Raw genomic sequence first — 12,074 nt, 5'->3', positions numbered from 1 at the left:
TGGAAGTAGTTTTAAGAAATTAAAGTTGCCTAAAAACAAGCAAGACACAACGGTTTATCTGCAGAACGAGAAACGTTTACAGGAAGAGAGTATAAATGGAATAAACTTAACTTCCAAACACGTTCTTTCTCGCCTCTTCAAAATGTTTGTCCAGAACACACACTTCCCTAAGTTCAGCGGATATGCAACCATCTTGTAGGCAGAAAACAGACCAACTTTGGTTTGAATAGAATGGATAGACCAGAAACTAGCACAGCCAGGAATTCAACTTAAATAATTTCTTCTTCCCCAAAGAAAAATAACTACCAACTTATGAGAGAGAAAAAAGCAACAGAACATCGCTCTGTAAAATATTTACAGTTGTAACAAATAACGCGATCTCAGTCGAGTAGGATTCGATTTGACGACCTAACCAACCCGTAAGTTAAAAGTTCATTTTTATTGGGTTGCAAACTAATATCAGAATAAATAAACACGTTATTATAACACATCTGCAGGACTGGAAGTCTACACAATCGTGAAGTAGGTTGTATGAATATACCAGAACTCCTTGTTTAAGGCCACACGCCATTAGCAATGATATGCTCATTAGACCACGGAATATTAGGGCAACATATTTTTGTTCCGAAATCCAGAAATACTTATACCGCATTATCTAAACACACCAAAAACTCTATTTTTTATCACCCGTCCGACTGCCAGCTACGAGTTCAGTCAGGAAGAAGAAGGTATGTTAAATCTGAATATGACGATCGTCGACAACAAAAGGTAGCTTTCCGTTTCCCCATTCTTTACAGTTCTTCTAAACCATCCAGGAAAGAAAGTTAATAAACTATAAGTGTTCTAATAAGTATCTGCTTATTGTTAAAATAGCATTTGACATAAATGTTATAGACAGGACGAATGGTGAAACGTTGAATATTAGTGGAATCGCTAGGAGTCGTATGACACTCCTTATCGACATTACATATGAAGTTCTGTTATCGCTTAGGAAATTATTGAAATTATGTGCGCCAGACCCTCATACAAGCTGCAGCAAGCGAACCCTCTCGTTTCATGTTATACTTCTGGCCTGCTGGTACACAGCATGTCCTCTGCTAGTTATATACAATACATAAGTAAATTTGTGAAACTGTTCAAACATAAGTCGGGCATAGAAGCAGCTGATTCTTTAATCTGCTGATCCGTCGATTTCGGGAGTACCCTTACTGACTTCTTATCCATATGAGGTACAGCAAGATGTTCAATATACTTCTAATCATTTTGCCGAGTTTTACAATTGGTAAGTATGCAGGTATGTATAAATGAATCTGTGCAATTAATTAGATATAGAACAAGATTCCTGAATGTATTTTGATGTTCTTTACTTCATTAATAGACACTTTTCCAAGTCAAATAACTTATTATGAAGAACTGGAAGGCAAATATAGAAAAATGAAGACAGAAGTACTGGTTTTATTGTCATTTTCCAGAATACAGAGATATTCTGATTTATTAGAATAGTCATTACTATCTCAGCATAATCCTCTGCTGCATCCTACTACAAGTTCTTGCAACTAAAAATGTGTATATATAAATGAAAAGGGTCCGTCCTATACATGTACATTCCTGTTCTCAATGCAGGTGTTAAAAGCTGTAGAAAATGTAAAACTATTTATGAATAAAATAAAACCAAAAAGCACATTATCAGACTTATAAGGGAAAATATGCAATGGAGGGAACTGAGTAAATATAGCAAGTCATTAAAGAAAAGGGAGACAGGTAAATGTTGCTAAAAATTGGATTAAAAATGGGATGGTGTTGGGTCTTCACATAAATAAATCAGATGAGTCTTTATGGATGACAGTTGGTATTTACATTCAGTTGTTAACAGTTCCTTACAAAATGCTTAATGGACACTTGGGTAATACAAATATCTCTCTCCTCTTATGAAACTAAATTTTAGCATGCGATTAATCAAAATGAAGCCCTAAACATCAAGTATTCATTGGTAAGGAGTGCAAAATGTTAAAAATATGATATGGAAACATCATACATATTATTGCTTTCATGAAAGCAATTCTTTTTAGCTTTACTTCTAATACCTTGATGCAGTATCACAGACATACATACAATGTAATTATAAAAAGGGGAATTTCATTATGATGTAAACACACCTGTGTTTTGCTGTCTACCTGCAAACACACATTTCATGCTCTACACCAACATATCCTGATACAATTCTTAATTAATAGTACATGCAAAATGGTTATTTAGAAGAATTATGGCAGCCAAAGGCATGAAATATTCCAAAACTGAAACTGTTGCTTTTGTGAAAGCTGGGTATTTTGAATAGTACTTACTGGAAAATAATTTGATCTTATCTGATATTTTAAGAATTTTTCTACTACAAAGTTAAATTCAATGTTAGTAATTAAAATTTTTTAAGAGATTTGTTCATTCCTAACTTTTAACCAAAGTACCAACTTGTCATGCAATTCAGAATAACTTTAAAACATTTCATACCATAAGTATAATGGTATTTCTGATATTATTACCTCAGAAGTTTGAACTCATGTGTGTTTAAATATTCATGCTTCAAAGTGACATACTTAATGTGTTACTCCCTTACTAAAATACAAAGTAATTTAATATTTGTTGAAGAAACCATCAATGGGTATCTGTTTGAAAATAGAGGGGAAGTATGGTTATCCAAGGCAAAATCTGCAGAGTAGAAATATTCTGATGTCATCTGCAAATATTACTAGATCACCTGTTTCTAATCAAGCAGAAGTAGCCTTACGCTTGCAAACGTCTTTGTAATTGCCCAGTTAGGAATATCAGAACATTCAGTATCTTAGCAGCATTTGAGGTTTTCAAGGCCCTGAGTCTCAAAGTGGCTGTCTTCTGGGTTGTAGTGCCTTGCATCTTATCCAGTATCTTCTTGTTCCCGAAAGTGGCACACAAGTCTAAAATACAGACATTCAGTCCCACATGTCACTTTCTTCAAACTGTTTGTGTTTTGGCTGTGTCTTGGAGTCATCACTAGGACTGGAGCTAGTTGAATTAATACCACCAGTGGATTTTGCTTTTGTATTTTTGTCACTCACCCTGTCACCTGTTACTAGAGAAAATTTTAATTACACTTAAAATGATAATGATTGCACACGCTATTTAATGACACTCTTACAGAAATTATACTGTGTCAAATGAAATATGAAGGTTTTGTGGATGATGAGAAAACAAGTAGAATGTTGTGAAAAGCTGTGAAAGCATGCAACATTGAAGAAAATCTTGACATCTTAATCCTAACAACTCATTAACATGTTATGCAAAATTAAAATCTGTGGTCAGATACTTAATAAAATTCTGAATGATTAAATACATTCTACATGACCATTATGTCATCTCACACCAATATTATTTAATAAAGTTCACGGAAAAAGTTCAAAACTGGCCTGAAATCAACAAAGACTTCATGCAATGAAATCTTTAGCTAACAGTTTTAGAGCACAAAATAAAAATACACCAACTAGAAAATCATTAAAATTAAAACATACTTTAAATGTGGTCCACACAAATGAGAAATATATTAACAAAGTTCACAGCATTCAAGTATTCTGAATACCTTCACACAAGGAATGTCACATCATGCAAATTATCATAATGGACTATACAGGCTTCAAAACTGTCCCATCATACCTTGACTACTGGCTGCTTGCTTAGTGTGTCCTACAATATCCATTTCTTGCTCCTCTGGTATTGGATCAATAATTCGGTTTGAGTAAGTGGTCTTGCTGCAAGCATTAAGAAAGGCAGGTTTAGGAAACAATTTTCACTCACCTATAAATTATAAAATTAATCACTACTTACTCTCCAAAGCTTAGACTTCTTTTCCGCTTTGGAGCAGATGTCTGTACTTCTGGAGAATCTTCTTGAAGAACTTCTATCAGTCTTCTTTTTCTAACACTAGCTGTAGGAGAGGATGGAACTGATTGTTTGGCAACAACCCTCTTCCTCACGCAGGATGAACACAAGGATTTGCCACCACTGTGGGCACATTTGCAATTAGTTATTCCATCCTGGATTTGCTGATGTGCTGCATATGTCATCACTGTATACGTATCACTCTGCGTCAGGGTCTTCCGGACAAGAGATGCTTGGTTGCGATGGTGAAGAGCTACATATGCAGATGTGTCACTGAGCCATGCAACAAACACAGAACCTGCAAATACAAATTTAAGTCCATCTGCATTAACCAAAAACAAATTTCAGTCTGTAGAACAGAGCCTCAAGACTGTTATAAAGATGTGTATATTGTCTTAGTTAGTTCCCTCATCTTTCAAAAGCATCACATCATTATTCACAGGCATGTAATTTCCAATAAAATGTAACATTTAATATTTTTTTATCATAATACATAAATGTAATGGTTTTATTGTGTTTTTATTTCATATATATGTACAGCCAATCATTTGTATGTAAAAATATACATATCTACCAGGAGACTTTATGCAGCCACATTTACATATCCCCATTTAACCCATAAGGCACAAAATATGTCAAACTTTAACTTATCTTACGCACCATTCTCAAGGAACTTGACCCTCATGTTGGATGAGGGTTTACTGTATATATAACCAGCAGAAACTGCAAACACTTCATAAATTTTTTTGTGTGTATCCTTTCAAGTTTTCTTATACAAATTTATTTTCATGGTACCAAGTATTTGAACTTAAATATGTTATTACTGACCACAATTTCATTATGATGATAATCAAAACCTTGTACTTGATTATAATCAGTACTTATTCACTAACTTCTTTCCCGAATTTTAATCCCATATCTTCAATTAAATCAATTTAACTTACCGAAGGGACTGAAAAGTTGTGTGAGGTCATATGTTTTCCACTCTTTTGGAAAGCTGACAAAGAAAACATGATCACGACGCACTACAGCTGAAAAGTGAACAAAGCACATGTATTAAATATTAATGATAACTTTCAGTTGCAAAGCATAATGCATCAATGTGACTAGATACTTACGATCTTCACCAATAAGATTGATGTAAGGCGAGTCTTGCACTCTTAGGAGAAACAACCTAAGACCCAAGGAAAACATGTGAAAGAATAAGAAACATATTTGTACATATTTATAACCTGGAGTTTTCATCCTGAAATGTCAGGGTGAGATACATACATGTGTGCGTGCGTACGTGTGTGAGATAATTTCAGAAAATTACAGTGTACTTTACCCAACTAATAAAATAATTACTTCAATGATGTGCACCACTCCAATATGTGATAAATATATTCTACAAAAGCGTTACTTTTTACAGTTCTGTATTAACTGGCCTCAATGATCATTTACTGAAGATACAAATCCACTGTCATAAAGCTACACATATTCTGCAGACAGAAATTGTTCCTCCGATTTTCATTACAAAAATAATATACAAAACAGTTTAAAGTAAAAGTTCTAGATAATAGTAACCGTTATGTTTTATGCCATACACCAATTTTTGATATAAAAATCTGTGTTTCAGAAAACTGCTAAGTTTCATTTGAACTTCACGTAAGTAAGTGTGTCACAATGAATGACTAAATACCAAAATTAAATCATCACAACATGCAGACAAACAACTTCCCTATTATATATTCATATGGTTTTATACAAACATGCATGAAAAAAAAAAAATGTCATTTGGTTCAACATATAACAGGCAACTTTCATGTAATAAGAACTTGCATTTCTTCACATAAACTTTTGAGTTTCAACACTGGAAAAACAACCGTTATGTGATAGGCTCATACAGACTTAGTTCTGAAAATGCCATCTTTGGGTAAATATCGTGATAGGGGAGAGGGAAGAAGGGTAAAAAAAGATCACAAACACCATCTCCTATCTCCAATCATTCAGTCTTACATTGGCAAATGCTTTGTACCTTATTATACTGATCTTGGACATGAACATCTGATACAGATATTGCCACACTGGTACACTATTTTTATAAAAGTTTCTTCCTTAGGTAAAATTGAAGCACATTTAATTGCTTACTTGTTCATATAGGGATTAATTAATGGTGATGAAGGAAGTACTGGATTAACTTCAGGCTTCTGCAGGGAACCTGCAAAACACAATAACTACACTCAGAAACAATTAGATGTGGTAGAGAAAAATAAAATAAAAAATCCTCCCTTCATATCACATTCAAAATAAAGTAATATTTATAAACACCATAATGATGGAATGAATTGTTTTAACAATGTTACCTAAGTGGTTGGCCATTGTAATAAAACAAAGTCCTGTAATGTATGCATCATATGCAGCTTCATGATATTTATCATCCAAGGAGCTATATCCATGTCCATCTTCCTCTGATTCTGCAAACATGACAAAACAATGTACATTATACACATAACATAATACTATACATTACATTTTCCCATTATCATCTTAATTATTAAATTGTTTTGGAACCAAATAACATTAAAATAATCATGCAGTAAAACATCTATATTATCATATTACAAACATCAATTTTCATAATGATAATGTACCATCAGTTCATATGTATAAACAAAATTAAAATAATTTGCTAATTTTTCATAACTGTCTTCTATGAAGTGCCCTCACAAGTGACTGATTCAAACAATATTGAAAGTCTGGTTAAAAATAGTCACAACCAACTGCATAACTATTTACTGTTTGATAAAATAGTAACCACTAATTAACAAACTCCATGGAGCACTGTCCTTCAGGAGGTAACAGCTACTCAGCTAGTAAAGAAATTCCCCACCTTTTATGTAACCACTTTCATTACTGTATTTACAAAAGCAGACAAATGAGGCACAAAATGTAACATTTTGTATCATACCAGTTTTTTTTAAAGAAGAGCTGTTAACCCCCTATCTAACCCTCAAGCTGGAGGATTACCCCTTGTTGACTGTACACAACTGCTTATCCGATAAATTTGCAACCATTCCCCATATCTGGAGGCCTTCTTCTCCATTCAGAACTATGTCCAACACTGTAAATTATCTAATTTATTTGACACAAAGTTTCTGGAATCCACTGTACTGTCTTCAGGCGATTACTGCCACCATAATGAGACACTTCCATTGTATGCTAAATGGCATACCATATTGTGCACAGCACACACACTCTGAGCAGGATTTGGGGCAGTGGCTCAAGTTTTGTCTTCTTTGAAACACAGACTAAACAAGATATTCAAGATCATTAAAATAATAAATGAAAGAATTATTAAAACTTACTTGCTATGCACATCTTGAAAGGTTCTTCAGACAAGGTCTTAAACAAATGGCCCAATGCATTTGAACTAATTTTATCCTTGAACAGAGGTAAGTCAGACATATACTTTGTATCCAGCAAATTAGGGAACACACATCTGACCATTTCTTTGAACTCTGAATAGTCTTCAGGTAATGGAAAGTAGCATTGATTGATAACATGACATACATCAAGCAGCATGTTATGTCCAACCACTAACTTCCCCTGCAACAGACACAATGACCTTATACATTTAACAGCTGAGCTCAATCAGTAGTATAATACGAGGCGCATCCTCAAAGTAAGTTTCCCTGGGGTCGTTTACAGAAACAAAACACAATTTCATGGAAATATTTATTGCAACAGATACAGCAAGTGTCCAGCTATTTTTCAACATATTCGCCACCGGAATTGAGACATTGGTCATACCGTGGGACCAACTTTTGAATACCTGTGTCGTAGAAGTCTGCCGCCTGGGATTGGAACCACTGTGTGACAACCATCTCCGCCTCTCTGTCATTCTCAAAACGCTGACGCTGACCGGACAGGAATTTCTTGAGGTGTAGGAAAAGATGGAAATCACTGGGAGCGAGGTCCGGGCTGTAGGGTGAATGATTAAACACCTCCCAGCTGAACTCCTGCAGGAGACTTGCTGTCCGTCGAGCCGTGTGCGGCCTAGCGTTATCACTGACCGCACTTCACAGTCGGCGGGAGCTGGAATAAGAACCTCCATCTTCAACAGCTGCAACGATGCTACTGTGAGAACGCGGGAAGTACCGTTAGTGCATGCGCCATGCTACGTCATTGCTCTATCACGTACGCACAGTCGCTTCACGCAATATAAGGTTTGCTAGCTGTGGGACGAGTGGGAAACTTACTTTGAGGACGCGCCTCGTAGATTAAACAAGCTTAAAACTGGCATATGCCATATGCACTTGACATTGTGAAGAGCTTCATCATTTGTACATTTCATCAAATATTATTATGATTAACAGATCAAGAAGGGTGAGATGGGATCAGAATGTAGCACACATATCAAAAATGAGAAATGTACACAAAACTTTTGATCAGAATACCTGGAGGGAAGTGTTAATTTGGAGATCTGGGCATAAACAGGACAATATTAAAATTAATCTCACCCAATAATGTGGGTGGGATGATGTGGAATGGATTCATTTAGCTCAGGGTGGGCACCAGCAGTGAACCCAGTAATAAAGGGAAGTGTGAGAAGATGGCACATTAAATATATTAAAAGTCACATTCTTCATGTATGATGTAAATAAACATGTAACTGTTATCTTCCTCCTCTTCTAACCTACTCAGAAAGGACACCACACAGAGTTCTAAAGCAGCCCACACATTTTTACATTAAAACCACCTGTACCAAATTCAGTAGATGTGAGGTGGCAAGCCTTAAAGCCGACTACACACGTACAGGTATACCTGTACGTGTAGCCGGCTTTACTTTCATTTCAGAGGGAATGATTCTGTGGTAGTTTGAAGTCATATTTTTGTGAAATATGGTAAGAATGTTAATCAATATAAATAAATTATTAATGAAACCAACCGACTCTGAGATCTTTCTCAAAACTGAAGTGAAGCCGACAGCATCCTCGAGATCCTGCAACTCCTTATCCTTCTTCTCTTGCTGTTTCTTCTTCCTCTCTTCTACACTTCCAGCCCGCGTCACGACCATAACACGATTCCTCTTGTCTGTTAGACGTGACTCCAGTTGCACTACACTGCTATCAAACCGCTGACCCACTGTTTGGAAGATAAGCTTCCGAACAAATGCATTGCAGCAACCCAATACCAGCTCCTCTGGCTCTGAACTGGCCAGGAAAGTCTTGATATGAGCGCTGGAGACAAAGGAAAATGTCTGATGTGTTGACTTACACCATATACAAAAGAAAATTTATAATTCATAATAATAAAATACAACATGTCTTTGATAATCTACTATAAAACATACAACCTGATGCTGAAGATCTTGCTACACATAAATTATGTAAGTGGTCATCCAGCTGAGAAAGCAGACCACAGGAAAAATGATTGTAACTTATACATCCATGTGGAAATTTTTGGAATATATACAGAAATATCAAAAAGAATAAAGTTCTGATAATTCAGTTTGCAGATTGTCACACAGAAGTGAGATATTCCATAAACAAACATTATGCAACTAACCAAAGACAAACAGAAGTGATTAGTATTATAACAACATTAGTGCGTATCTATGGGCAATCAGCTATAAAATCAAATTATACTCCGAAGACTTAAATAATATGAAGACAAGAACTGAATTCTACTGCCATCAAAAATGTTATTATATCATATTACTTTACTGGCCAATAACATTTTTTCATTTAGTACTAATGCAGCATAGCCGTGTTCACAACAATAAATATACTTATGCAGACCAGCCTTCCTATATGCTTTTTCTGTTATAAACTCAGTGGTTACAGCACTGCAGTCTCACTGTGGCAAAAGAGGTTCAGTTGCACCTGCAACTAGTGTGACTGACAGTAAACATAAAAATAGCAACAACAAAAATTATATGAACAAAAATACTACTGAACAAACTGTCTCAGAAGAAACAGCCATGAACATAAAATAGACTGGATGACCAGCTGTCTGGACACAACAAAAAGAGGACAAAATTTGTGGATGTAATATATTTGTCGGGGGGGGGGGGGGGGGGGGGGGGGGAAGAGCTAATGATAACACAGTACATGAGAAATGCACTTTTCATTACGTAAGACGCAATTCTGGTTATTAAGAATGTATCTAAATATTATACCCACCAGCTATAGCAAAATCAATCATATTACAAACAAAATTTTAAAACCATAAACTTGTAAGATTTGGAAAATAAAATTGCTCACACAGAACAACTAATTCCAACTTACCAACTGTCTTCAATTGTAGATACATATTCATCAGGAATAGGAATGGGTTGAAAAGAATCTTCATTACCAGGGGAGGAACTGATTGTATTGTTACAAGATTTATGTTTCTCTTCCAGATGTTCACGCAGTTTCTGTTCCTCTGGCTGCGTCAAGTATGATATTCCTAGTATGAAATATTTTTTCAATAAAGTTATTATTCATTTAATGCAATGAAGTATTCTAGAGCTGCAACCATTGCAGACCAGACTAATAACATGAACATGTAATAACTCTGTTTGTCTCATGTCTTTCATACCATTAAAAACTTCAAAACCCAATATGCTACAAAAAAAAAGTTTTAAGTAGTAAGCTTTTAAACTTTTATCAGTTCCTGTCATAACAGACTTTTAACAAATGTAGTAATACAGAACCTACAATAATAGTTTTTACATTAAATTCTGATCACAGACATTTATATTGGGCACAATGTATTATGATGATCCCATGGTACCACATAAAAATACTAACCCTCTTTGAATACTTTGTTAAAATCAAATCCTTCAGAAGCAAGAAACTCAATACTAGAACTCTGGCAAAGAAATCGTGGATCAGGAGCTGATCGGATCTGTGGTGACTTTGGAAATATGTAGAAATTGTATGCTTGATGTGTGTACCTGAAAGAGAAGAAGTGCTGTGTTTACTCTGAAGATTGCTACATGAAGATAGCAGAAGACAGATGCTACGGTATAAGTAATGCTATAACACAACAGTCAATGATGAGGGTTTTAATTTTAAAAATTCATCTTAAGCAGTAGTTAATTTTCAGTGAAGGACAAAATCATGCGACATTATTGTATGCACAGCAGAACAGATTTTTATGGTAGAACAAACAAGAACAGGCCAACTGATGAGGGTTTGACAAGGCACTGTTTCTTAAGTTATGAGTCTCAAGTATACCACAACATTATGAATTCAAGTGTGTTTCTCTTTACTTAACAACTGTCTACAATGTATGATAACAGAAGTGAGGGTTTTGTTAAATGTTTTCAGGAAAGAGATAAAAAAACACCAAATGTATGGGTACTGCATCCTTCCTCTTATACCTCCCTTCCTCTCAAAGGAAGGCCCTTCGAAGAAATACGTCACCAGTTCGTGGTTTACCTCCAACTAAGAATAAATACAACAGTGTAGGCGACTTCTGATAGCGCGTACTGACGGTTTCAAACACATGGTCACCGCATTGAGAAGTTATACAAGTTTAAACCAACTTACTTGTCATTTTCCTTATCGTAACTGAACGCACAAAGACCAAACTGAACCAGCAGGAAGTCCATCGAACCAGAACGAAGTTTAGAATAATACTGTGATGGTGTGTCAAACGCATTTACATCCTGGCCTGTGTGCAAACCGGTAAATTCCCCATCTATGGCAAGGAACTCTGCTGCCGGTAATATTCTCTCCAACTTTAACAACACCTCACGGAAATCTATAATCAAGTTATGTGCAATGTATAAGTTGATCAAGAAATGTCGAGTTCAGTTTTGAATTATCAGAGTCAACTTACTTCCTCTTGTCACTTCCATTGTCCAGAACCTTCCTTCCAAAGGAATCAGACATACGTACAGCAGCACACACTATAGTGCCTTCCAAAACCAGTAATCTTCAGCAGTAGTGAACTACGAAACGATCTATCGGGAGCTATCTGCATTAATCCTGGGTCGCAACCACTGCCACGTCCTCAGTCGATAACAACGTTAACTACCACGCAGGGTGAAGTACTATGAATGGTCCAACCTCAACAAACAATAAAAATAAACTGCAGATCTTCTTTCAGATCTAATCTACTCTAAAAGAAGTGAAATGATAACTTACCAAATTCAAAGGTCAGAATCTGTTATTCTGGAAACTATAGGTGAA

General features: G+C 35.6%; 1 protein-coding gene and 1 long non-coding RNA gene across 3 annotated transcripts; one reads left to right on the top strand and one right to left on the bottom strand.

The window, feature by feature from the left end:
- LOC110832774 (uncharacterized) lies at positions 1–4,415 on the top strand. Its single transcript, XR_002544043.2, has 2 exons — positions 1–419; positions 3,953–4,415. It is a non-coding gene; the product is annotated as an uncharacterized LOC110832774 (long non-coding RNA).
- Positions 1,436–11,901, bottom strand: LOC110832771 (poly(A)-specific ribonuclease PARN). 2 transcript variants are annotated; one of them, XM_022070059.2, is made up of 13 exons: positions 11,722–11,901; positions 11,430–11,643; positions 10,686–10,831; positions 10,179–10,341; positions 8,837–9,128; positions 7,254–7,494; positions 6,252–6,362; positions 6,037–6,106; positions 5,025–5,080; positions 4,851–4,937; positions 3,853–4,204; positions 3,682–3,776; positions 1,436–3,097 (listed from the first exon to the last, which is right to left on the bottom strand). In XM_022070059.2, exons 1-13 carry the CDS (start codon positions 11,738–11,740, stop codon positions 2,964–2,966), a joined length of 1,980 nt encoding a protein of 659 aa, XP_021925751.1. In that variant the 5' UTR covers positions 11,741–11,901; the 3' UTR covers positions 1,436–2,963. The 2 variants fall into 2 exon arrangements, with proteins under 2 accessions (XP_021925751.1, XP_021925750.1); XM_022070058.2 differs by having other exon boundaries at positions 1,436–3,103; positions 11,722–11,900.
- Between the last annotated feature and the right edge of the window lie 173 nt (positions 11,902–12,074).

This window comes from Zootermopsis nevadensis, unplaced genomic scaffold (assembly GCF_977971745.1).
Source record: "Zootermopsis nevadensis isolate Lab colony 2312 unplaced genomic scaffold, Znev_1.0 Znev_ptg000028l, whole genome shotgun sequence".
Taxonomy (NCBI): domain Eukaryota; kingdom Metazoa; phylum Arthropoda; class Insecta; order Blattodea; family Termopsidae; genus Zootermopsis; species Zootermopsis nevadensis.
Note: the sequence above shows the minus strand (reverse complement) of the source record. Positions and strands in the feature narration are given on the sequence as shown.